The sequence below is a fragment of the Nicotiana tabacum genome, chromosome 9 (genome assembly GCF_000715075.1).
Source record: "Nicotiana tabacum cultivar K326 chromosome 9, ASM71507v2, whole genome shotgun sequence".
NCBI classification, from domain to species: domain Eukaryota; kingdom Viridiplantae; phylum Streptophyta; class Magnoliopsida; order Solanales; family Solanaceae; genus Nicotiana; species Nicotiana tabacum.
The window spans coordinates 102,960,637-102,983,791 of record NC_134088.1 but is presented as its reverse complement, the minus strand read 5'-3'; the positions used below and the strand labels follow the sequence as shown (position 1 = coordinate 102,983,791).

Genomic DNA, 23,155 nt, shown 5'->3' with positions numbered 1-23,155 from the left:
TTAAGTTTTATCAAATTAACAATGTCCAAGACTAAGAAAAATAAAACCTAAAATTAAAATAAAAGTTGCATAGATTCTTAAAACTACCAATTACACAAATAAAATAAAATAAATTATTGTTAGCTGTTGTAACGATCTGGCCGGCCGTTTTAAGAGTTGTAGCCTCGTTCTCCCTTTTCTGCTCATTCTTGTGCTTCACTGTTGTTTTATGACTTATCGAGTTGGTTGATTCGGGCCAGGAAGATTTTAGAGTGAATTGAGACACTTAGTCTCTTAATTGAAATCTTAAACTGGAAAAGTCGACCGAATATCGACTTATGTGTAAATGACCTTGGATTGGAATTTTGATGATTTCGTTAGCTCCGTGGGGTGATTCTGGACTTAGGAGCGTCTCAAGATTGTGATTTGGAGGTCGGGAGTAGAATTAGGCTTGAAATGACGGAAGTTAAATTTTTGGAAAGTTTGACCAGGGGTTGACTTTTTAATTTCGGGGTCGGATTCTGATTCTGGAAGTCGCAGTAGGTTCGTGGGATCATTTGTGACTTGTGTGCTAAATTTGAGGTCAATCGGACATGATTTGATAGGTTTCGGTGTCGTTTGTAGAATTTAGAAATTTTGAAGTTCATTAGGGTTGAATCCGTGTGTAATTCATATTTTTTATGTTGTTTGAGGTGAATTGAGGATTCGACTAAGTTCATATCGTGATTTAGAACTTGTTGGTATGTTTGGTTGAGGTCCCGAGGGCCTCGGGTTGATTTCGGGTGGTCAACAGACTTGGTTTCGAGTTGGTAAAGCAGCTGAAGTATTGTTGCTGCTTATGTAACCGCACCTGCGGAGTGGGCACAACAGGTGCGAGCCCGCAGAAGTGGGAAGAGAGACGCAGAAGCGGGCTAGGTGGAGAAGCCAGTGGTCGCAGGTGCAATGTTCCTTCCGCACCTGCGAGGACGCAGATGCGGCGAGAAGGGCGCATGTGAGAAGTTTGAAGGTTTGGCTGTTTCTGCAGAAGCAGACAAAGGGTCGTAGAAGCGCCTCCGCAGGTGCAAAACCTGGAGTGCCGGTGCGAGCCCAGTGACTAAAGTGGTTTTCGCAGAAGCGGAGTAATAACTGCAGAAGCAGTCTTGCAGGTGCAGATAAGTGGCCGCAGGTGCGAAAATTCTAGGCAGAATGTTTAAAAACAAGGGTTCGCGATTTTAGTCTCATTTCAACATTTTGAACTCGGACTTGAATGATTTTGGAGAGGATTTTTGAGGGGGGTTTTGAGGTAAGCTCTTGTACTCGTTTTTGATCAATAATCTTGTTCCCCATTGTTGTTCCCACGCAGATAGTATGGTGTTGAGGTGAAATTTGGGGGTTTGAGGCTAGAGATTTGGAGAGTTAATTTAGGGGAATTAAATGGCCATTTGATGTCGGATTTTGATAAATTCGGTATGGTTAGACTCGTGAGTGAAGGGCTTTCGGATTTTGTGACTTTTGTCGGATTTCGAGATATGGGCCCGGGACCGGCTTTTGACCAATTTCTTATTTTGGCTTATAATTTCGTATTTTTCTTATGGAGTTGATTCCTTTAGTCCACATTGATTGTATTGTACTGCTTGTGGCTAGATTCGAGACGCTTGGAGGCCGATTCTCGAGGCAAAGGCATATTGGAGTCGAGTTTTGCTAGGATTGAGGTAAGTGACAGTTTTAAATCTGGTCCTGAGGGTATGAAACCCCGGATTTTAGTGTTATATGATTGTTTTAGAGGTGACGCACATGCTAGGTGACGGGCGTGTGGGCGTGCACAGTGGGAATTGTGACTTGGTCCATTCTGTGAAACTGAGAAGTTGAATAAACTTGTTGTTAACTATATGCTCTTCATGTGTTATAGAAATTTGACTGTGAATCATGTTAGAGACCATAATTAGGCTATGTGGTTATACTGTTGGGACCCACAGAGGCTGTGTTACATGTTAGATTACCTGCTAAATGCTATTTGTACTCAGTCTTAGTGTTATTTACATGTCATATCTCAGTCTCTATTATTCTTGTTAATACATCATATTATTGCTGTTTGGGCTGATTTTCCTGATTTCTGAGAGCCCGAGAGACTGGAGAGATTGCTGACTGAGTGAGGCCGAGGGACTGATTGTGAGAATATTTATGGTATCGGGCTACACGCCGCAACATGTTTTCTTTGATTTATGCCATGATTTGGCTTGATATAACGCTTGGGCTGAAGGAACCCCTCCGTAGTCTGTACTCACCCCCAGTGAGCGCATGTACCTACTGATTGAGAGTGGCGAGTGCCGAGTGTTGAGTGACTGTGAGGAATGAGTGGCTGAGAAGAATGAGTGATTGTGAGGTTGGAGTGAATGGGAGGACTGAGTGATTGTTTCCCCTGAGAGGATGTATATGATTTTATTGTTGTTGCACATAGTTGCCATATATCACTGATTTTGAAATACTTCTGAAGGATACTTTTAGTTGGTTTTTACTTGAATTTGGCACGAATAAACTGATTTGACTTAATTTGCCGGATTTGAAAGCATGTCTACTTTTCTTGTTAAGACTACTAAAAATGAATTATAACTGTGTAGCTCGTCGTTATCTTTCAGTTCCTTATTTATTATTATTACTTAATGAGTTAGTTGTACTCATGCTACACCTTGCACTTTGTGTGCAGATCCAGGAGTTTGTGGACGTGGAGAGTGTTGATATTTCACGTAGCTAACCGTTGGAAATACCAAGATAGTTGTCTGGCGTTCGCAGTCCTTGTTTCTCTTTCCTTATCCTTTCTTTCATTGTATTTGGATCCAAACTGTTACAGTCGTTTCATTTTTAGACTGATCATGTATAGATGCTCGTGGCTTAGTGACACCCCGATATTGGGAGATATTTCCACACTTGTGTTTTGGGTTTTACCCCTTTGTTTATGAAAACTTTGCCTATTTCAAATGTCTTGAATTATTTTTCTGTTAAATATTTGGAGTATTTGGAAATGACGGCTTGCCTAGTACCATCGATAGACGCCATCACGACATGTTAGGATTTGGGTCGTGATAAGTTGGTATTAGAGCCTAGGTTACATAGGTCCCATGAGTTATGAGCCAGTTTAGTAGAGTCTTGCGGATCGGTACAGAGACGTTTGTACTTATCTTCGATAGGCTGTCGAACCCTTAGGAAATTCCACATTCTTGAATTCTTGTCGTGTGAATCTTTTGATTTTGGTAATTAAACTTCTGTTGCTCTATTCTCTCACAGATGGTGATGACACGTACTATGGGACAGAATGGACATCCACCAGTACCACCAGTCGGGGCCACGAGAGGCCGAGGTCGCAGTAGGGGCTGTTGTAGGGGCAGAGGTGCAGCTCGTACAATATCTTGGGAAGCACCTGCAGATACACCAGTTGCCCCAGTTCAATAGCAGGCTCCAGTTGTGGATGAGCCTGTGGGACCAGCTCACGCACTACCTGTGCCCATTGTGATTCCAGGCCTTCAGGAGGCCTTAGCTTAGATTCAGACCGCGTGCACCAGTCTTGCTCAGACAGTCTTTGTTCTGGCCGCAGCAACCCCTTCTCAGGCCGAGGGAGGTGCTCAGACTCCCGTCGCCCGTACACCAGAGCAGGTGGTACAGGGACTCCAGACACCGGGGGTACCACCAGCCCATCCTGTTGCAGCCGCTCAGGACTATGTGGTTCCTATCATGCCTGATGATGAGCAGCGTAGATTGGAGAGGTTTGGGAGACTCCAGCCTCCATTTTTCAGTGGTGCAGAGGGAGAGGATGCACAGGGTTTCTTGGATAAGTGCCAGAGGATACTCTGTACAGCAGGTATTCTAGAGACCAGTGGGGTCTCGTTCACTACTTTTTAGTTCTCTAGGACTGCCTTCAGTTGGTGGGAGGCTTATGAGAGGTGTAGGCCGGTCGGCGCAGCACCCCTTACATGGCAGCAGTTCTTCGTTCTTTTCCTGTAGAAGTTCGTGCCTCAGTCCCGCAGAGAGGAGCTGCGCAGATAGTTCGAGCAGCTTTGTCAGGGTAATATGTCTATGACACAATATGAGATAAGATTTTCTAAGCTGGTCCGTCATGCTGTCTGCTTGGTTCCCACAGACATGAGAGGATCAGGAGGTTCATAGATGGTCTCACTTTTCAGCTGCGATTGCTTATGACTAGAGAGAGAGTGTCTGGTGCTACTTTTGATGAGATTGTCGACATTGCTCGTCATATTGAGATGGTTTGCAACCAGGAGCGGGGTGAGAGGGAGGACAAGAGGCCTCGTGAACAAGGTGGATTCAGCGGTGTTCCTTCTGGGGGTCAGTTCTACCAAAATAGAGGTCGTCCTTATAGGCATGCTCAGACGGCTCACCTAGTTTACACAGTTATCAGCAGGGTCACTCATCTCTTAGTGCCCTTCCAGCTCAGAGTTTGCCCCGTGCTCTATCGGGTCAGGGCTCGTCTATGTCAGGTCCTTCTACCAGTTATCCTGGTGCTCGGTGCTCGGTGCTCCCTTTAGTCCCCATCACCCGCACTAGGGAGTTGTTTTGAGTGAGGGGAGTTTGGGCATGTGTGGAGGCAGTGTCCTCATCGTCAGGGAGGTCCAGCGCAGTAGAGGAGTCAGGCTACGTCTTCTGCACTAGTTGCAACACTACCTGCTCAGCCAGCTCGGGGTGGGGCCTAGCCAACTAGAAGTCATTGTAGAGGGGGAGGCCGATCAGGTGGCGGTCGTGCCCTGATTCTATGCTCTTCCTGCCAGACCAGATGATATTGCTTCTGATGTAGTGATCACAGGTATTGTCTCAGTCTTCCATAGGGATGCCTCTGTATTATTTGACCCTGGTTCTATTTATTCATATGTGTAATTGTATTTTGCTCATTATCTGGATATGCCATGTGAGTCTCTAGTTTCATCTATTCATATATCTATGCCGGTGGGCGATACTATTATTGTTGACCGAGTATACCGGTTGTGTGTAGTGACTATTGGGGGATTGGATACCAGAGTTGACCTCTTGTTACTTAGTATGGTTTATTTCGATGTGATCTTGGGTATGGACTGGTTGTCTCCATGTCATGCTATTCTGGATTGTCATGCTAAGACCGTGACATTGGCGATGCCGGGGTTGCCGAGGGATGAGTGGAGCGGCTCTATAGACTATGTTCCCAGTAGAGTGATTTCATACTTGAAGGCTCATCGGATGGTTAAGAAGGGTTGTCTATCTTATCTGGCCTTTGCGGGGGATGTTAGTGCAGAGACCCCTGCTATTGATTCTATTCCGATGGTACGAGATTTTCCGGATGCATTTCGTGCAGACTTGTCGGGCATGCCGCTTGACAGGGATATTGACTTCGGTATTGATTTGGTGCCGGGTACTCAGCCCATTTCTATTCCACCGTATCGTATGGCACCGGCGGAGTTTAAGGAATTGAAGGAGCAGCTGTAGGAACTCCTTGATAAGGGGTTTATTCAGTCTAGCGTGTCACCTTGGGGTGCACCAGTTCTATTTATGAAGAAGAAGGATGGTACAATGAGAATGTGCATTGATTACAAGCAGTTGAACAAGGTCACAATCAAGAACAAGTATCATTTTCCGTGTATTGATGATCTATTTGACCAGCTTCAGGGAGCGAGGGTGTTCTCCAAGATTGATTTGAGGTCAGGATATCTCCAGTTGAAGATTCGAGACTCGGATATTCTTAAGACAATTTCCAGGAACCGTTATGGTCATTATGAGTTCCTTGTGATGTCTTTTAGGTTGACCAACACCCCAGCAACGTTCATGCATATGATGAATAATGTATTTCAGCCTTATCTTGACTCGTTCGTTATTGTATTTATTGATGATATCCTGGTGTACTCTCGTAGCCAGTAAAAACATGCCTAGTATTTGCGGATCGTGTTGTAGCGGTTGAGGGAGGAGAAGCTTTATGCAAAGTTCTCCAAGTGTGAGTTTTGGCTCAGTTCAGTGGCGTTCTTGGGGAACGTGGTCTCTAGTGAGGTTATTCAGGTAGATCCGAAGAAGATAAAGGCGGTTCGGAGTTAGCCCAGACCGTCCTCAGCCACGGAGATTCGAAGTTTTCTTGGTTTGGCTGGTTATTACCGTCGTTTTGTAAAGGATTTCTCATCTATCGCATCGCCCTTGACCAAATTGACCCAAAATGGTGCTCCTTTCAGGTGGTCAGATAAGTGCGAGGAGAGCTTTTAGAAGCTCAAGACTGCTTTGACCACGACTCCAGTTCTAGTTATACCATCAACTTCTGGTTCTTACACAGTGTATTGTAATGCTTCTCGAATCGGTATTGGGTGTGTTCTGATGCAGGAGGGCATAGTGATTGTTTATACTTCGCGCCAGTTGAAGCCTCATGAAAAGAACTATCATGTCCATGACCTTGAGTTAGCAGCTATTGTTCAGTGCCCATTGTGAGATTTACACTGATCACCGGAGTTTGCAGCATCTGTTCAAACAGAAGGATCTTAACTTGCGTCACCGGAGGTGGTTGGAGCTTCTTAAGGACTATGATATCACTACTTTGTACCATCCCGGAAAGGCTAATATGGTGGTTGATGTCTTGAGTCGCCGGGTGGAGAGTTTGGGGAGCTTAGTATATCTTCCAGCAGCAGAGAGGCTAACGTTGGCTTACCTAGTAAGTGAAATGTTAGGCGCCATCACGGTACCGACGGTGAAAATTACGGGTCGTGATAGTCAACTTATATGTAAACGACATTGGATTGGAATTTTGATGGTTCCATTAGCTCCGTGGGATGATTCTAGGCTTAGGAGCATGTCCGGATTGTGATTTGGAGGTCGGGAGTATAACTAGGCTTGAAATGGCGAAAGTCGAATTTTTGGGAAGTTTGATCGGGGAGTTGACTTTTTGATATCGGGGTCGAATTCTGATTTCGGAAGTCGCAGTAGGTTCGTGGGGTCATTTGTGACTTGTGTGCTAAATTTGAGGTCAATCGGACATGATTTGATAGGTTTCAGTGTCGTTTGTAGAATTGAAATTTTCAAAGTTCATTAGGCTTGAATCTGTGTGTAATTCATGTTTTTATGTTGTCTGAGGTGAATTGAGGATTCGACTAAGTTCTTATCGTGATTTAGGACTTGTTGGTATGTTTGGTTGAGGTCCCGAGGGCCTCGGGTTGATTTCGGGTGGTCAACAGACTTGGTTTCGAGTTGGTAAAGCAGCTGAAGTATTGTTGCTGCTTATGTAACCGCACCTGCGGAGTGGGCACAACAGGTGCGAGCCCGCAGAAGTGGGAAGAGAGACGCAGAAGCGGGCTAGGTGGAGAAGCCAGTGGTCGCAGGTGCAATGTTCCTTCCGCACCTGCGAGGACGCAGATGCGGCGAGAAGGGCGCAGGTGCGAAGTTTGAAGGTTTGGCTATTTTCGCAGAAGCGGACAAAGGGCCGCAGAAGTGCCTCCTCAGGTGCCAAACCTGGAGCGCAGGTGCGAGCCTAGTGACTTTAGTGGTTTCCACAGAAGCGGAGTAATAACCGCAGAAGCGGTCTCGCATGTGCGGATAAGTGGCCGTAGGTGCGAAAAGCCTAGGCAGAATGTTTAAAAACAAGGGTTCGCGATTTTAGTCTCATTTTAACATTTTGAACTCGAACTTTTCGAGGGGATTTTTTAGGTAAGCTCTTGTACTCGTTTTTGATCAATAATCTTGTTCCCCATTGTTGTTCCCACGCAGATAGTATGGTGTTGAGGTGAAATTTGGGGGTTTGAGGCTAGAGATTTGGAGAGTTAATTTAGGGGAATTAAATGGCCATTTGATGTCGGATTTTGATAAATTCGGTATGGTTAGACTCGTGAGTGAAGGGCTTTCGGATTTTGTGACTTTTGTCGGATTTCGAGATATGGGCCCGGGACCGGCTTTTGACCAATTTCTTATTTTGGCTTATAATTTCGTATTTTTCTTATGGAGTTGATTCCTTTAGTCCACATTGATTGTATTGTACTGCTTGTGGCTAGATTCGAGACGCTTGGAGGCCGATTCTCGAGGCAAAGGCATATTGGAGTCGAGTTTTTCTCGGATCGAGGTAAGTAATAATTTTAAATCTGGTCCTGAGGGTATAAAACCCCAAATTTTGGTGTTATATGATTGTTTTGGAGGTGACGCACATGCGAGGTGACGGGCATGTGGGCGAGCACCGTAAGAATTGTGACTTGGTTTATTCCGTGAAATTGAGAAGTTGAATAAACTTGTTATTAACTATATGCTCTTCATGTGTTATAGAAATTTGACTGTGAATCATGTTAAAGACGATAATTAGGCTATGTGTTGGTACTGTTGGGACCCACAGAGGCCGTGTTACAAGTTGGATTACCTGCTAAATGCTATTTGTACTCAGTCTCAGTGTTATTCATATATCATATCTCAGTCTCTATTATTCTTGTTGATACATCATATTATTGTTGTTTGGGCTGATTTTCCCGATTTCTGAGAGCCTGAGAGACTGGAGAGATTGCTGACTGAGTGGGGCCAAGGGACTGATTGTGAGGATATTTATGGGATCGGGCTACACGCCGCAACATGTTTTCATTGATTTATGCCATAATTTGGCTTGATATAGCGCTTGTGTTGAAGGAGCCCCTTTGGAGTCTGTTATTCACCCCCAGTGAGCGCAGGAACCTACTCAGTGAAAGTGCTGAGTGAATGTGTGGCTGAGAGGAATGAGTGATTGTTGCCCTTGAGAGGCTGTATATGATTTCATTATTGTTCCACATAGTTGCCATATATCACTGATTTTGGAAAACTTCTGAAGGATACTTTTATTTGGTTTTTACTTGAATTTGGCACAAATAAACTGATTTGACTTAATTTGCTGAATTTGAAAGCATGCTTACTTTTCTTGTTGAGACTACTGAAAATGAATTATAACTGTGTAGCTCGTCATTATCTTTCAGTTCCTTATTTATTATTGTTACTTAATGAGTTGGTTGTACTCACGTTACACCCTACACTTCGTGTGCAGATCCAGGAGTTTTTGGATGCGGAGAGTGTTTATATTTCGCGTAGCTGACCGTTGGAGATACCGAGATAGCTGCCTGGCGTTCACAGTCCTTGTTTATCCTTCCTTATCCTTCCTTTCATTGTATTTGGATCTGTAATGACCCGGCTGATCATTTTGAGCATTTAATCCCCGTTTCCCCATTTCCTACTCTATTTGTGCTTTATAGCTATTGTATGACTTATCGGGTTAGTTAGTTCGGGTCGGAGAGAATTTAAAGTGAAATGAGACACTTAGTCTCTTAAATGGAAAGCTTAAGTTGGATATTCCCAGGATGTTTTGACGTCACTTCTTCGAGTATTATGGTATCACATTAAGCAAATGAGCTACAAATTCGGTTCGGATGGAAGCATTAGATACATATTGAAATTATGGATCCATAGCAAAAAGAATCGTCGAATCCGGATATTGTATGAGAGAGTTATGCCTATTTCCGTGTCACAAACGATTTTCCATCGCCGCCAGCGCCCAGGGCAGCGTGGGGCGCTAGCCCTGGCGCTTGGAACTATTGGGGTACTGGAAACTGCACCATAGGCAGCGCCCCACGCTACCTGTGGCGCTCGAAAACAATAGAGGGTCTGTAAAACGGGGTTTTGCCATTTTTACTCATATTTGAGTTTATGGAGCTCGGTTTAGGCGAATTTTTGGAGATTTTCATTGGAAAACAATGGGGTAAGTGTTCCTTATCCTATATTGATTATATTTAATGATTCCATATTCATTTACATCATGAATCCGTGAATATATGGAAGAAAAATTAGATTTTTATAAAATCTTTCAAAACTGTAAAATAAAGATTTGAAGGTCAATCCGATGTTGGAATTTGATAATTTTTGTATGGTTGGACTCGTATCGGAATGGGTGTTCGGATTTTGTGAGTTTCATCGGATTCCTAGATGTGGGCCGCACTGTCAATTTTTAGAGCAGAGATAGGGAGGCATATGGAGGTTGATACGCGCGGAATGGAATTTTTGGAGTATTGTACAGCTTGCTCGGTATTGGATTTGGCTTGTTCGAGGTAAGTAACTCTTTTAATCTTGGAGCTGAGGGTATAAACCCTGAATTATATGTATTATGTGTTTGGTGTTGAGGTGACACACATGTTAGTTGACGGGCATGTGGGTGTGCACTGTGTGAACTGTGATTCCGTTATTCCTGTGGTACTGTGTAGTTGCCCAAACTTATCTGAAATCATGGAAATCTCTACGTACTAAAGCTATTGAGCTGAGAATCATGTTAAAATCATGTTGAGGCTATATGCCAGTATTATTGAGACCCACGGAGGTCATATTATTGTTGAATTTATTTAAATTGAAATTTCAAAACTCAATCATGTTCAATCATTTTATATCATCTCTCGGTCTCTGTTGCTATTTATTGATTCATCGTATTATCATTTTGGGCTGATTTTCATGACATTATGAGCCCGAGAGACTGGAGAGATTGATGACTGAGCGAGGCCGAGGGCCTGATTGTGAGGATAATTATGGGATCGGGATGCACGCCGCTGCAGGCCAGATTGGCTTATTATAGCACGTGCATTGTCCATGCAGCACGTGAGTTGTTCGTGCAGCACGTGAGTTGTCCGTGTGGATTCAGATATTAATACTATAGCACGTGAGTTGTCCGTGCAGATCCAGATATTTATACTATAGCACGTGAGTTGTCCATGCAACACGTGAGTTGTCCGTGCGAATCTAGCGCTTGAGATGAAGGAGCCCCTCTGGAGTCTGTACACACCCCCAGTGAGCGCACGGTACCTACTGAGTACGAGTGCCGAGTGCGAGTGCCGAGTGATTGGGAGGATTGAGTGACTGTGATGATTGAGTGACTGTGAGGACTGAGTGATGGGGAGGACTGAGTGAATTGATACTCTGAGAGTATGTATATGAGTTCATCTCTTAGATACATTGCATTGACATGCACACATGATATACAGGCATAGAGATGTATTTTTTCTCATGTTGTACGATATTACATCATTCATGATTTCTCACACATGTTGGCAGATGGGCATAGTGATGCATTTGTTTTAAACTGGTTATCTAGAAAGAAAAATAAAACATCTTGTTTATTATTGAAAGGATTTTGAGAAAATTATTATTTTCAAACTTATTCACATTTTGGCAACTTCGGTAAACGATTTTGGGTTTTACTGATATACTTGAAAGGAAGAACTATTTTTTTGAAATTATGATTTAGCTGAGCATTTTCCTCTGAATTACTTCTTGTACTATTTGTTTTATGTTGTTATGGACTGTGGTGGACTATTGGTTTTGGATCCGACCTTGGTAAAAGCTCATCACTGTTTTGTAATCTACGTTGGTGTGTTCCTTATAATGTTGTGTGGGGAGTTTCTTTTCTAACAGTGGGGTATATGTGTTGAGATTCGAGTTTGGATTGGTTGAGAAAGTTGATTTGACCGTCACGAGGATGAAGGCGAGCTTAGCAGATGATTTAAGGTATTTTATGATTTGCGTTACCTGAGCTTGTGAAGAATTTTCGTTGAAATGACTGCGGGAGTATGACAATAGTAGAGTATGGGTATGATGGGTTATTAGGTGTTTTTTTTAAATGGCTTTGAGCCAAGTGGGGGAGTCTTCTATCTGCAATTTGATTGCACGATTATGTGTTATATTGGTTTTGGTCTGAGGTATACTTGTGGATTAGTTATGACTTGCAGAGGCTGAGATGGAGAATGAGTCGAGTAAAGAAATTCCTGGATACGGGTTACATTGCACTTTATGAAAATATAAAAATTATGGAATGATTAAGTTGTTATCTGTGAAGGATGTAGTGTACACGAAGTATGAACTTGATCGGTGGTGTTAAGGCAGGTTTACTTTTTTGGGGTGTTGTGCTAATTGAGCATAGGCAGTTCGGCTCGTTTGGACGGTGAAATTGAGATTTGAGGAGAGTGAATGACTATCGAGTAAGTTCTAATTGATTTAAGATTAATATGTAGCAACTGAGAATTTTTAGCGGATTTGTATATGGCAAGAATCTGAGATTTACGTTGGATGGTGTCGAGACTTGTGGCATTTTTTTTATATCATTATGGATTTTATATTTAGGTATCAGGAAGGTGATGGAAATGGCTTAAGACTCAAATAAGGTATTTTCAGAGTAGGTATCTCGGTGGTGATAATTATGGGGGTGCGTAAGAAGAATACAACGACTTATGTGCCTTAGGGCGGTGTGGTTTTATGTTAGGATGTCTTGTAGTGAGCTTTGGGTAAGGATTGTGGAGTTATGACAAGGAGAAGTATTAACTTGAGGATAATTCAGAAGAAACTCGGAGAAAATAGAACGACTGGTAGTAGGCTAGACCAGTATGGTAATGGTATGATCGGCTCGTTGGTTACCTATGATGTAGTGGGGCTCTACAAATGTTTTGGTGGCAATATTCTTGGTTTTGGTGACCTGCGTGGCTTGGTAGAGTTAGGGAGATTCAGCTCTAATGGCTTGGTTATGTGCAAATGGATTTCAAAGTGTTCTTGATGGTTTCTACCATGGTTTGAACCTGATATTATTTTTTACCGGTGTGGGGAACGTGTTGTGTATTGTGATTTCCTCCAGGATGAGAGCAAATGGAAGGTTTCTAACTAACAGGATATGTAAACTGTTGGTGACTTAGAGTTGGTAATGATATTCTTGTGCATATCACATAATGGCATGATAGATGTGGTATGTTGTACGAGGTTAAGATTTACATGTACATGTTGGGAGTTCAGTCTTGAAGGGAAGGTCAAGAATTTTGGACAGCATGGCCAGTTTCAGATATTTAGGTGAATGTTATAACTGCTCGGTAATCCCTGAGAAGGGTGCGCATTTCAGAAGGCGCATAGTGTTTTGACTTACAGATGTTCATCGGTATTGCGGTACTCACCTGGTTGATAGACTATTGATATTCTAGTTATTGCTATATGGCACGGAAAATTTTTGGAAGAATTCCTCGTGGGATGATTGTGCATGAGAGATGTGTTAGTCATTCAAATGCTAGAATTGGGATCAGTTATGATGATTCATGCGTCCTATGAATTTGGAGGCTGGCAGTTCTCAGAAACATATTTTTTCAAGGTTGTGACCTGTTTGAAGTGAGTATTTTATTTAAATCCAGTGGAGGAACTAGTTGCGTTAATTATTTGGAACAGCTACGCGCTATGAGTGCATATATATGTGAGGTTTGAGCCAATGTGTGGGCATCGGGGCAAGTATTTATACTCGAAAGAATGCTTAGGCTATGATATGCCTAGAATTAACTGTTAAGCATAAAGTTATAACGTTTCTCGTGTTCTTAATTTTGTTAAGAACTATATGGTTTAAACTTGAGGTTACAAAGAGTCTAATTCCCTGAATAAATAGGGTAGTTACTATTTCTGCGTTAAATTGCCGATTTGAAGTGTGATAACAGACTTTGTACATGCTTACACTATGGCGTGTTATTTATACCAGTCCAGGAGCATGAGAATCTTATTTCATTATCATATACAAGTGTACTTGTTTAATTGCTCCTGTATGATATGCTGGGACTGGAGGCCTGTGACCATGCCAGGCGATTCATATTATTGGCACGTGAATTGTCCGTGCCGTATGTGAGAATTTTATTTCTTTGATAATTTATCGGATTTTATTGCTTTCCATCCTCTACGATAAAAATTACATGAGCATCGTATTTGAGGAATTGTGTACATGCGCCTATGGTTATCCTCTTCACGAAATTTGAGGAGTTGGTTGTAAATATTAGGTTGTGGTGGTGCTAGCTGAACTTGCGAAACAGTTCTCTCCTTTGAGATATTTTCCATTTTTGGGTGCACAGATTGCACAATTTTTGGCTTGAGATATATTGGTGTGGCGTGTATATGGAGCAGTTGTGTTTGATAATATAAGGTCATTGTACCTAGAATATGTACTATCGGATTTGATAATGGTATATTTAGGAGGATGATATTGAAAGTCGACTTAGAAAGTGATTATGGTTCTGGTTGGGGGCGAGAGAGCTCCATGACTTGTTGATCTGATAAGGGGTTATGAGATTCCACGTGTTTCTTTTATTATTGGCAGTGCACGAAGGTTTTGGAATGAGGTTCTGTTGAATGCGGGGTTTAATACTAGTACTTGGTTGGTTTTGGAGTAGTTACTGTGATCAGGAATGGTGCTACGAGCATGCGAGTTATGTAATATGTTAGGTGATTATATCCGTGGTTATGGTTATGGCTCGATGCAGCTTGTTCAGACTCATACAGTGTGTAAATGTAAGATTCGTGTCTTGAAAAGAAATCCTGAAGGTTGGGAATTGAATTCCAAGGTTTTCGGGCTAAGGCTAAATTAAGGATTTTGAATTGTATTGTGTTGTCATGCCTATATGGAATAGGGTGACGTGGGATCACCCTCGGGTACGTGTGTGGTAATATGGAATAGTGATTTGATGGCTTGGAAACAACTCTTGTCACGTTCGAGGACGAACGTATGTCTAAGTGGGGGAGAATGTAACGACCCGGCCGGTCGTTTTGAGCATTTCAGCCATGTTCCCGATAATGGCATAACTTATCGGGTTAGTTAGTTCGGGTCGGAGAGAATTTAGAGTGAAATGAGACACTTTGTCTCTTAAATGGAAAGCTAAGTTGGATATTCTTAGGATGTTTCGACGCCACTTCTTCGAGTATTATTGTATCATATTAAGCAAATGAGATCCAAATTCAGTTCTGATTGAAGCATTAGATCCATATTGAAATTATGGATCCATAGCAAAAAGGATCGTCAAATTCGGACATCGTATGAGAGAGTTATGCCCATTTTCGTGTCAGAAATAATTTTCCATCGCCGCCAGTGCCCATGGCAGTGTAGGGCGCTAGCCCTGGCACTTGGAATTGTTGGGGTACTGGAAATTGCGCCACAGACAGCGCCCCATGCTACCTGTGGTGCTCAAAAACAACAGAGGGTCTATAAAATGGGGTTTTTGCCATTTTTACTCATTTTTTAGGCGATTTTTGAGAGATTTTCACCGAAAAATAATGGAGTAAGTGTTCCTTATCCTATATTGATTATATTTCATGATTCCACATTCATTTACATCATGAATCCTTGAATTTATGGAAGAAAAATCAGATTTTTATAAATTTTTCCAAAAATATAAAAAGAAGATTTGAAGGTCAATCCGATGTCAGAATTTAATAATTTTTGTATGGTTGGACTCGTATCGGAACGGGTGTTCGGATTTTGTGAGTTTTGTCAGATTTCGATACATGGGACCCACTGTCGATTTTTAGAGCGAAGTTGGGAATTTTTGTAAATTATTAAATTGTAAGCATTAGAGTAAGTTGTGATTAATTTGCACGTTGTTTGAATAGATACGAGTCGTTTGGCTTGAATTGAGGAGATAGGAAGGCGTATGGAGGTTGATACGCGTGGAATGGAATTTCTGGAGTATAGTACAGCTTGCTCGGTATTGGATTTAACTTGTTCGAGGTAAGCAACTCTTCTAATCTTGGAGCTGAGGGTATAAACCCTGAATTATACGTGTTATGTGTTTGGTGTTGAGGTGACGCACATACTAGGTGACGGGCGAGTGGGCATGCACCGTGTGAACTGTGATTCCGTTATTCCTGTGGTACTGTATAGTTGCCTAAACTTATCTGAAATCATGGAAATCTCTACGTACTAAAGCTATTGAGCTGAGAATCATGTTAAAATCATGTTGAGGCTATATGCTAGTATTATTGAGACCCACAGAGGTCATATTGTTGTTTTGTTTAAATTGAAATTTTAAAACTCAGTCATGTTCATTCATTTCATATCATCTCTCAGTCTCTGTTGCTATTTATTGATTCATCATATCATCATTTTGGGCTGATTTTCATGACATTGTGAGCCCGAGAGACTGGAGAGATTGATAACTGAGTGAGACCGAGGGCTTGATTATTAGGATAATTATGGGATTGGATTGCACACCGTAGCATGCCAGATTGACTTATTATAGCACGTGAGTTGTCCGTGCGGATCCAGATATTGATACTATAGCACGTGAGTTATCCGTGTAGCACGTGAGTTGTCCGTGCGGATCCAGATATTTATATTATAGCACGTGAGTTGTCCGTGCAACACGTGCGGTTTATAGCGCTTGGGCTGAAGGAGCCCCTCCGGAGTCTCTACACACCCCCAGTGAGCGCAGGTACCTACTGAGTACGAGTGTCGAGCGATTAGGAGGATTGAGTGACTGTGAGGACTGAGTGATGGGAAGGACTGAGTGAATTGATACTCTAATAGTATGCATATGAGTTCATCTCTGAGATACATTGCATTGACATGCACACATGACATACAGGCATAGAGATGTATTTTTTCTCATGTTGTACGATATTACATCATTCATGATTTCTCACACATGTTGGCAGATGGGCATAGTGATGCATTTGTTTTAAACTGGTTATCTGGAAAGAAAAATAAAACATCTTGTTTATTATTGAAAGGATTTTGAGAAAATTATTATTTTTAAACTTATTCACATTTTTGGCAACTTCGGTAAACGATTTTGGGTTTTACTGATGTACTTGAAAGGAAGAACTATCTTTTGGAAATTATGATTTAGCTGAGCATTTTCCTCTGAATTACTTCTTGTACTATTTGCTTTACGTTGTTATGGACTGTGGTGGACTATTGGTTTTGGACCCGACCTTGGTAAAAGCTCGTCACTGCTTTCAACCTAAGGTTAGGTTTGTTACTTACTCAGTACATGGGGTCGGTTGCACTGATACTACACTTCTGCACATTGCGTGCAGATGTTGGCTGTTGTTGTTGATGTGCTCGATGGTTGCCGGATTTGAAGATGTACCTGCGTTCTTATGGTAGCTGCCTCTTGTTCATAGTAGCCTTAGATTATAAAAACTCTGTTTATGTACTTTTCAAACAGAAAATGTATTTATTTCATATAAGCTTTGTAAATTCTATTCTTAGAAGCTCATGATTTGTATTACCGGTCCTTGGGAGTGTATTATAGTTAGTTAATTATTAGTTGAATCAGATTGTGTTATTTGGCTTACCTAGCGGGTGAGGTTAGGTGTCATCACGACTAGTTAGATTTTGGGTCGTGACAGGATCCAAACTGTTACGGTTGTTTCATTTTTAGACTGATCATGTATAGATGCTCATCGCTTAGTGACACCCCGATATTGGGAGCTATTTCTGCACTTGTATTTTGGGTTTTACCCCCTTGTTTATGAAAACTTTGCCTATTTCAAATGTCTTGAATTATTTTTCTGTTAAATATTTGGAGTATTTGGAAATGACGGCTTGCCTAGTACCATCGATAGGCGTCATCACGACAGGTTAGGATTTGGGTCTTGACAGTTGCATATTGAGAAGGTGAAAATTTCCATGAGAAAAAATATATACTTTTTGACAAAAGATCATTAGGAAGACCTCCTCCTCTTACTTTGCAACATAAATGTTAAAACTTTTATTCCGTTAATTTATTGCACCATTCTGATAGTTAAAGCATGCTTTTATGGGATACATTTAATTCAGCAACTGCAATATTAAATTAGAGATAATATCACACTTTAAATAATAAAATTCACCAAGCATTCACAGGAACATTTAATTTTTTTAATTAAAAAATCTTTGAATAACACATTTAATAAGATAAGAATCAAAACTAATTGTGTGTAAATCCTAACATTAGAATAATGAGTATTGTTTGCAAGTTGATTATAAACTTCACCAAGTTTTCAATCATCGATAGTATAACCCGAAAATAAAAAATACTTTATTTCATAAAGTTAATAGCTCGTTGTCTAGTGATTTTTAAACTACTGAAAGCTTACCCCATTCACAGTGTTAAATTTTTTAATCGGTAATAACCTATTATTACATGTGATTTCTTAATTAATTAGATTACGTTATATGTTAACTTAAAGTTATCTACAAATTGTCAATGTCATAGATTAATGCCAAATTCAAAAAAGTTTATTGAAGAAAAGAAATAGAAGCAAAAAAATTAAGAACATATAAAAAAAATATATTTATAAAAATGATAAATCTGTATGTGTGTAAATCCTAACATTAGAATAATGAATATTATTTGCAAGTTGATTTTGAACTTCACTAAGTTTTCAATCATCGATAGTATAACCCGAAAATAAAAAATACCGGTATAACCCAAAAATAAAAAATACTTTATTTCATAAAGTTAATAACTCGTTGTCTAGTAATTTTTAAACTACTGAAAGCCTATCCCATTCCCAGTGTTAAAATTTTTGATCGGTAATAACCTATTATTACATGTGATTTCTTAAATAATTAGATTACACTATATGTTAACTTAAAGTTATCTACAAATTGTCAATGTCATAGATTAATGCCTAATTCAAAAAAGTTCATTGAAGAAAAGAAATAGAGGCAAAAAAATAAGAACATATAGAAAGTTATATTTATAAAAATGATAAATCTATATATAACAGGAAAAGAAAAACACATTAGAATCTCACTTTGACATCGGATAAAATCACGACTCAAAGTTATTGCAATTTTAGAGGATAAATATATACAACAAAAAACAAATATCAAAATCTCTATGTATTATTTGAAAAAAAAACCACTACTTCAACTTATACAACATAAACCTAAAGATGACAAAATCAAAGACCATTAATGAGAATTGTGAAATACGCTTTACTTCGATCTTCTCCTCATTATTTGACACTTCCTCTTAAACATTCTTCTTAAGATTCACACATGTATGGAATATCTTCATGCATTTACCTTAATAAAAAAACAAAGAATAGAAATTATACCATATATTAGTATAATTTTTCTTTTCCACTACAACCTTTGACATAGAGATAGCTCAAACCATTATAAGCAGAATATAAAGTTAGTATCAATCATATTTGTTCAAAACATAGAAGTCCTTATATAGGTACATATGGAGGAACATATAATAAATAGACATAAACTTACACATTAAATATTTAGAGGTTATGAATATAAAATGCATGAGAATTATTGAGATTATTAAAAATATAGGTTACGAAGATAAAGAGGTGTGAGTTATGAAGATAGAATTTTAAATATAAAATAAATGAATAAAATGATTAAAAAAAACCCCAAAAAAAGGAGAAAAAAGATAAATGTGTTTCTTCGGCGGTGCCACCTCACTTTTCTATTGCCCACTTATATATATATATATATATATAGAGAGAGAGACAATAGTGCACCCTTTAAAAAAATTGAAGGAAAAAGTAGCAATATCTAGAAAACAAGGGAAGAAAATTGCAGAAAGCCTTTGTTTCCCATCAAATCCACCTCACAGTGTGCATGTTGCATCATTTCTAAATTTCCTTTTACATTTTCCAAAAGTTCTTTACTAAAAATATATGCTTGTGTACTTTTAAAAGGTCAACCTTAAGGAGCAAAAAAGGAACCTTGAAGGAGCAAATCAGTATACACAAATATAGTTAGTCATACAAGAGAACTTTCTGCATTATGGAAACCAAACGTAGATATGTTAGCACTATTCGCTAGGCCTCCAATCTCATATTATATTGCACGTCATCCCACATACGTACTGAAGCTGCTACTTTCGTTCACTATTGCTGCTTCCTTGAAGTCGGAACTGAGAACTTCCTAATATGTCAGGATTGATTAAATAGCAGAGACTCGTCCACCAGATATAAGTCCAATAATGCAGAGGTTGTGCAAAACTCGGGCTAGTTTTCAATCATTTCTTCTCCACGTTTCTAATAGAGAGGAAGAAATGAGAGATTTTTGGAATTCCTCCACCTTAAATCAAGTAAGATGAAGTGCACGTTTGGCGGCTTCAAGGGTGTTCTGAAGAAGCATTGCAACTGTCATAGGACCTACACCTCCGGGCACAGGGGTTATTGCAGAAGCTATCTTGACTGCTTCGTCAAAGCAAACATCTCCAATCAAACGGTAACCATTTTCACTCTCAAGGTCCTACACCAGTTGAACATACAAATGACCTTATTGTTTCACATGTACATGAATTATTTAAATCAATTTCTTTTTTCGATAGAAAAGTTACAACTAATCCGACCTATCTTAGTTTCACTGTCATGCATTTACATGGACAAGATAAATGCAATACTAAGAAGGGTCTCCAGAAATTACCTCAATTGGGTTTATTCCAACGTCAAGAACAACTGCTCCAGGCTTTAACCAGCTACCGCGGACTAAATTAGGCACTCCAGCTGCTGCAACAAGTATATCAGCTTCACGGGTAATCATTTCTGGGTTCTCTGAATATGCATGCACAATACTTACTGTTGCATGGTGCCTCTGCAAACAATGTTCACTTTGTTTGTCATGGTGAGAAGAAAATGCATAGACTGGAATACAAAGAGATAACACATAAATGACCACCTTACTGTGGGATAGATATTTGTAAAAAGTTGGATTTATAAGAGTGCAACAAATTGACGGCTATGTGCGACAGATGTATCACCTGCAACAACAAAAAAGCAGGTAGTCCAACGATGTTGCTCCTCCCAATCACTACAGCTCTCTTGCCAGCTATTTCGACATCAGACCTGAGCAGTAACTCGATGCAGCCTTTCGGAGTGCACGGGATGAACAATGGCTCTCTACCCTGAATGGCTAAGTTCCCAATGTTTAGTGGATGAAATCCATCAACGTCTTTTTCTAAGCTTAGTACATTCAGAATCTTTCCCTCGTCAAAATGCTGTTCCAATAACTTTTGTTAGCGCCAGAAAATATATCACATACCTTTTTTTGTTTGGGGGGGGCAGCATAATGACAAAACCATATACAGACAGTAATTAAAGGGATGAAATTAGTATCTCCCCTAGATTTCATATCTAACATTGTGAATTTCAACCATTTTTATTCAACTGCGTAAACATCTTTGGGGAGAAAATGAGGATAAATGAACAGATGCTCAAGTTTAAGAATCAACTATATTTATGGAAACTGATAGTTTCATGCTTTCTTATGCAGTGTCTTTCACATAACATGGATAAGTGTATACTACTTAGTTGAAGATTTACCTGTGGCAAAGGAAGCTGCACAAGAATACCATGAATTGATGCATCCTTGTTATAATTTGATAATGCATCACAGATCTCCTCTTCTGTACAGCTCTCAGGGAGTTCAGCAAGTGAAAACCTGAACCCAACCTCATGGCAAGCCATTATTTTTTTACGGACATAGGCAAGAGAGTCTTGCCTTTGCCCCACCAATACTACTGCCAAACCAGGAACCTTTCCTGTTGACTCCTTCATTCTGCTAACTTCGACGGCTATGCTTGCTCTAATTTGCTCGGCCTCAGAGATTCCATCAATTATTCTAGCAGTCGCATTGTCGGCTGTTGAAAGTAAATTAAACTAGAAGCAGAATATTTCTTTGTTTCTTTTTTGGTCCCATCGTACGAAACTTGAAAAACCATAAATGCAAAACATAGACAATGGCAGTGTAAGGATCATTAGAAAGCAAGATTCTACAATATTAAAGTTCTACGAACAGCCGTGGTTGTGTAGCATGAACAATTTTCACTCCCCAAAATATGACAAGTATTTACTTTGTGACGCTGCTAAAGGTGGGATTGGAAGCATCACGTCTAAAACGTTGGTTTGACATTATGATGTGAAGAGTGCTAAAGGAGTGATCCTAAGAATATAGTAGAGTTCTTTTACCCGAATGCTTCTTTGATATTTGGTTTTTTTATGATTTTTTCCCATCTGTTCAAGCCTTGGCGGACATGACAGAGTTACCTAGTATCTGTTGCTGGTGGGAGGTAGTAGGTATCTTGTGAAAATAGTTGAGTTGCGCGCAAATTGGCCCGGACACCATGATTATAAAAAAAGTACACCATTCATTCTTGATTCCCTCCATATTTTCTTTTCTTTCTTTATGTTTCATTTGCAAATTTTTAGGTTGGAGACAGAGTAATCTTCATCTTACATTTTTCTCTTTCTTTTGCACGTGCATTATTCCTTTCATAGTTGTCTTAGTAAATTTGTCCACTATTCTAATACAATACGATACAGTCAAACCAAACAATAAACATGTTATTAAACCAGAGTGAACGATACAATCTATCCAAACATTATATTCATAAACTAATACAGTACAATACGACAACAACAAAATAATCCCACAAGTGGGGTCATACAATGCACAACTAAGCATTATGAAACAAAGGATAACAACCATCCAATCAAGCTGTTAGGGTTCACAAAGGGGATACTTTTATGCCAAAAACTGGAGGAAAAAAACGAAGGTTGTTTAACCTCTGAAAAATTAACATGCAATACTCATTTCTCTACATATTCGAGGTCCCAATCAACTAAATACTCAAGCGTTGTAGCACAATCTTCAAATAACAATGACAGTCAGTGCCCAAAATGGGGGAAAACAGACAAAAAACGAGAGGAGAAAGAATCTAGAAATAACGAAATAGGGAAAAAGGTGAGTTGCTTACTGTATTTTGGGGAAGGAGGAGGAGAATCAGAATGGGTAAAATTGGAGGACCACTCATCGGGGAGGTCAAGTGAAACAAGAGGTGGAGATGACTTAGGAATTCTCGAACCATTTCGAATCTGAGTCGTACTAAGAGGTCTTGATAATAATGGAACCACTCTTCTAATCATTCTCATACCTACCATTTTCTTCTACTGGAGAGGAGAGAGTGGAGTTGGGGGAGAAAATTACCTATGGTTGTTTTAAGTTGGACTATTTTGGTTTTTAATGTATACCTCTGAACAGAAATAGTCCTTAATCTATGCAAAAAAATTGACAATTTTGGTCCGAAGCCCTAAAATTAATGGTTTCCCTAAAAAATTCAGTTAAAATAAATCATTGTTTGTTAATACTATCCTAATGGAGTTTAAATAAGATCTAGTTGGTAATCTATTATGGTAGCACAACAAAAGAAAAAAACTTAGATTTAATTTGGGATCCTAATTAAGTTTCCATATCCAAGTGACGAAGTGAATGAGCTGAGTTAGTAGTGAAGAGGCCATTACTGTTCAATGACAACATATAGTGGAAGATGAACACTTTTGATGGTATGAATTAGGTTCGGAGGAAGATCAATAGAAATAGAGGAAAAGTTCCAAACACCTTTCTTTAGGCTACTAATCTTTAAATTAAGGTCATCTTTGTAGTAAGAGGTCTTTGTGTAGT

General features: G+C 39.9%; 1 protein-coding gene across 4 annotated transcripts; it reads right to left on the bottom strand.

The window, feature by feature from the left end:
- Window positions 1–19,261: 19,261 nt before the first annotated feature.
- Window positions 19,262–23,102, bottom strand: LOC107790709 (bifunctional protein FolD 1, mitochondrial). Of its 4 annotated transcripts, none has more exons than XM_016612666.2 (5): window positions 22,452–23,102; window positions 21,019–21,335; window positions 20,380–20,693; window positions 20,123–20,306; window positions 19,262–19,948 (listed from the first exon to the last, which is right to left on the bottom strand). In XM_016612666.2, exons 1-5 carry the CDS (start codon window positions 22,633–22,635, stop codon window positions 19,778–19,780), a joined length of 1,170 nt encoding a protein of 389 aa, XP_016468152.1. In that variant the 5' UTR covers window positions 22,636–23,102; the 3' UTR covers window positions 19,262–19,777. The 4 variants fall into 4 exon arrangements, with proteins under 4 accessions (XP_016468152.1, XP_016468153.1, XP_075078068.1 ...); XM_016612667.2 differs by having other exon boundaries at window positions 20,123–20,290; window positions 20,457–20,693; window positions 22,452–23,087; XM_075221967.1 differs by having other exon boundaries at window positions 21,019–21,403; window positions 22,452–22,591.
- Between the last annotated feature and the right edge of the window lie 53 nt (window positions 23,103–23,155).

Bases quoted from the DNA above. Each gene is read 5' to 3' on its own strand.
- LOC107790709 (XM_016612666.2), bottom strand. From the start codon at position 22,635: ATGGTAGGTATGAGAATGATTAGAAGAGTGGTTCCATTATTATCAAGA. The intron at 20,307-20,379 runs GTAAGGTGGTCA...TGACAAACAAAG, and splicing joins TTACAAATATCTATCCCACA to TGAACATTGTTTGCAGAGGC. The intron at 19,949-20,122 runs GTAATTTCTGGA...CAACTGGTGTAG, and splicing joins TTGGAATAAACCCAATTGAG to GACCTTGAGAGTGAAAATGG.